This window comes from Solanum dulcamara, chromosome 1, assembly GCF_947179165.1.
Source record: "Solanum dulcamara chromosome 1, daSolDulc1.2, whole genome shotgun sequence".
NCBI classification, from domain to species: domain Eukaryota; kingdom Viridiplantae; phylum Streptophyta; class Magnoliopsida; order Solanales; family Solanaceae; genus Solanum; species Solanum dulcamara.
This window is the reverse complement of record NC_077237.1, coordinates 14,856,113-14,860,472: the sequence shown is the minus strand read 5'-3', so window position 1 is coordinate 14,860,472 and position 4,360 is coordinate 14,856,113. Positions and strand designations below refer to the sequence as shown.

Here is a 4,360-nt window from a genome sequence, read left to right as displayed (position 1 = left end):
GAATGCAATCCTCCTCTAACTATAATTTTTAAGTGCAAATGCCAGGTGGTATGAAAATTATGTCAGCAATGGTCCAAAGAATTTGCTTTCTTATACTTTTTCAAGACTTTGACAAGTGCCCAAACCTGTTCTTCATTCAAATATGTAGTAACAATAACTGGCAAAGTATTATTTTCACCCAATAAACATACCTCAGATGATGTGACAACTTTTTCAGTTCAAGCACAGGCGGCTTATCAATGGATGGTTTGGCGGGAGGAGTCAGTTTATTCTTCAAATCAAGATCTAGATTTTTAGGAGCATAAGGATATGATCCCATGTCTTACAAAGCATTTACAGTCTCATCGAACACCTCTAAGACATCACCCTCAAAATTCATGATCACAACAGACAAAGTCTCGATAGTGAACCTTTCCTCAATAGATGCCTCAATAACTGCTTCCTCAGCTACATAGATCATGGACATCATGATCATGTCTCTAGGCTGCTTTATCGCTTTGCACATATTGAATTTTACTTTATTATTGTTAAGTCTGATAGTGAGTTTGATTCTTTCCATAACCATCAAAGCTCTGCTCTGTGGCCAAAAATGGCCTTCCTAATGTTGAGGGAACTTCAAAGTCTACCTCATAGTCAAAGATGACAAAATCAACAAGGAATATGATCTTGTCAACTCTCACCAGGACATTATATAGAATCCCTATAGGCTTTTTCACTAATATGCAAGCCATTAACAACCTCATTATAGTCGATTTGGAGGCTCCCAATACCAACTCTCTGTAGATCACAAGTGGCATGAGATTGATACTTGCTCCCAAGTCGCATAAAGTCCTTGCAAAATTGAATGCACTGAGAGTGCATGGAGTAGTGAATGATTCTGGATCCTCCTTATTTTCAACCAATAACCTTATAGCAATAGCACTACAATGGTGTAAGTTAACAACGGGATCGAAAGTGACTTTCCTCTTCTTTGTAACTAGGTATTTCATGAACTTTGCATACCCTGGGATTTGCTCCAATGCTTCTATCAATGGAATGTTCATAGATAGCTCTTTCAGCATAGTGATGAATTTCAAGAATTTTCCATCCTCAGCCTTCTTCTTCATCTCTGTGGGAATGAAGAAGCTGATTTATGAATTTATGGCAACAGTTGTGCTACCTCTACTTCCACTGGATGTTTACCTTTTGAATTCTATCATATTTGGATATACCACCATCTCCTCAACCTCTTCATCATCATCAACCAGAATTATATCATGAGTACTACTCTTTTTCTGGTCATTAGTGTCGAACGCAATATCCTTTTCCTGCTCAATACCTGTAGATGTTGGTCCCTAAATTATCTTACCACTTCTGATCATCATGACCATACATTGCTAGTCTTTCCTTGGGTTTTGTACAATGTGCTAGGCAGTATGCCATTCTTCCTTTGATTTAGTGTTATTAATAATTGTGCCATATAGAGCTCCAACTGTTTGATAGTAGTAGAGTGAGAATCTACTAGCTGACCCATATTAGACATAACTCCCTTCAAGTCCTTGATACCTACATTTGTTGACTATACCTTTTTCAGAACCTTGGTCAGCATATCTTTCATTTTTGAATTCCCAAAGCCAGTCACAGCTTGATCTCTATTCCCAGGAGACACATACACACCATTTTGATTATTCTTGAAATTATATTTGCTTTGCTAGTTCCCTTTGTCATGGTTGCCAGCTCGATCATAATATCCATTCTTTTGAAAGTTTTGACCTTGATTTCCAGATTTGTAATTCTAGAAAACCCCTATTTATTCAGGTATTTTGCTTTCTCCTCAAAATCTATATTTGACTCGTCATACCTGTTTGAACCCCAACTATATTTACGTTTCTTAGCACCTCTAGATAGTAAGTGCTTAATAAGTAAATCTATTTGGATTTTTATGTGAGTCATGTCCTGATCTTGCTCTTCTTCTCTCCTTCTCTGCTCAACCGATATCTCGAATGTATAACTTAGACCTCCTACCTCAAAATCATATTTATGTCAAGACCTACTAGTATTTGAAACCTGATCCAAGATTACTGATGATTCCATAAAGGTTTATACATGAACAATCCACCACAAGTTTGATCAACAACCAGCCTAGTTATAAAGTTGCACGATCTGTAGAATAGCTCCTTCAAATGCTTGTCTGTCAGATTATGATTTGGGAACTGTTTCAACATCTATCTAAATCTTAACCACGAGTCATGTAGTACTTCATGAGGGAGTTACTTATGTGCATTGATCACTCTTTAATCTGCAGCTTCTTTGAAAATGGAAAGAATTATACTAAAAATGCTTCCTTCAACTCCCGACAATTGGTGATCAGGTCATGCATAAGTTCATTTATCCACTTTATTGCCTCCCACTATAGAGACAATGGAAATAGTCATAGGTGAATCACGATTTGGCTAACCCCTAGGATGTCACAAGATTTGCACGTAGCTATAAAGTTCATTAGATGTTGATGTGCATCATCTCCAGTCGCCCCGTTAAATAGTTTTTTCAAGTTCAAAAGCTGAAGCATAATGCTAGTAATAGTGAACTTCACGCCTAGCAGTAGTAGAGGAAAAAATATCGCCCCAGTTGCTCCAACTCCATCCATATCTGGATCATCATCTTCCAAAGCAAAATTAATAGGCCATTGTTGCACTCTACCTCTTTGCACTGGTGGAGGATGTTGAGGTGCATCTTCCACATCTTCTTCCTCATCCCCTAGGTTATTGTTATTACCATTATTGGCTCTAGCTTGAACTTCTGCAAGCTCTCTCAACCTTTATATCTCGCGCTCTTGTGCGTTCATTTTACTAATAGACTTCTGTAACTTAGGATCATAAGGGAATAGTAGTTCAACCTTACTTCTGATATTAGGCATGCACAAGTTCCCTTTGTCATGGTTGCCAGCTCGATCATAATATCCATTCTTTTGAAAGTTTTGACCTTGATTTCCAGATTTGTAATTCCAGAAAACCCCTATTTATTCAGGTATTTTGCTTTCTCCTCAAAATCTATATTTGACTCGTCATACCTGTTTGAACCCCAACTATATTTACATTTCTTAGCACCTCTAGATGGCAAGTGTTTAATAAGTAAATCTATTTGGATTTTTATGTGAGTCATGTCCTGATCTTGCTCTTCTTCTCTCCTTCTCTGCTCAACCGATATCTCGAATGTATAACTTAGACCTCCTACCTCAAAATCATATTTATGTCAAGACCTGCTAGTATTTGAAACCTGATCCAAGATTACTGATGATTCCATAAAGGTTTAGACATGAACGATCCACCACAAACTTGATCAACAACCGGCCTAGTTATGAAGTTGCATGGTCTGTAGAATAGCTCCTTCAAATGCTTGTCTGTCAGATTATGATTTGGGAACTGTTTCAACATCTATCTAAATCTTAACAACGAGTCATGTAGTACTTCATGAGAGAGTTACTTATGTCCATTGATCACTCTTTAATCTGCAGCTTCTTTGAAAATGGAAAGAATTATTCTAAAAATGCTTCCTTCAACTCCCGACAATTGGTGATCAGGTCATGCATAAGTTCATTTAGCCACCTTATTGCCTCCCACTATAGAGACAATGGAAATAGTCATAGGTGAATCACGATTTGGCTAACCCCTAGGATGTCACAAGATTTGCACGTAGCTATAAAGTTCATTAGATGTTGATGTGCATCATCTCCAGTCGCCCCGTTAAATAGTCTTTTCAAGTTCAAAAGCTGAAGCATAATGCTAGTAATAGTGAACTTCACGCCTAGCGGTAGTAGAGGAAAAAATATCGCCCCAGTTGCTCCAACTCCATCCATATCTGGATCATCATCTTACAAAGCAAAATCAATAGGCCATTGTTGCACTCTACCTCTTTGCACTGGTGGAGGATGCTGAGGTGCATCTTCCACATCTTCTTCCTCATCCCCTAGGTTATTGTTATTACCATTATTGGCTCTAGCTTGAACTTCTGCAAGCTCTCTCAACCTTTATATCTCGCGCTCTTGTGCGTTCATTTTACTAATAGACTTCTGTAACTTAGGATCATAAGGGAATAGTGGTTCAGCCTTACTTCTGATATTAGGCATGCACAAACATGTACCCTACACGAACAAAAATAACATTAGGAAATAAGACTACAAATCGAAATAAATACTAATAGAATATTTCATATCCATTTTCTACAGAAACGATGCCAAAATTTGATATGCCCAAACTTACACTTCAATTAAGAAGTATAAAGTGGCCACTTTCAAATATAGAACCAAACTAGGTTGGGGTCGAACCATCAGGGAATTCGGAGGAAATAAGTCTACTGGCACTTAAACTCAGTTGTAGTTAAT

The 4,360-nt window shown here is 37.7% G+C and overlaps 1 protein-coding gene across 1 annotated transcript; it reads right to left on the bottom strand.

Annotated features, from left to right (window-relative positions):
* Positions 1-322: 322 nt before the first annotated feature.
* LOC129891844 (uncharacterized) lies at positions 323-1,106 on the bottom strand. The gene is made up of 2 exons (XM_055967327.1): positions 563-1,106; positions 323-447 (listed from the first exon to the last, which is right to left on the bottom strand). Exons 1-2 carry the CDS (start codon positions 1,104-1,106, stop codon positions 323-325), a joined length of 669 nt encoding a protein of 222 aa, XP_055823302.1.
* Positions 1,107-4,360: the final 3,254 nt, after the last annotated feature.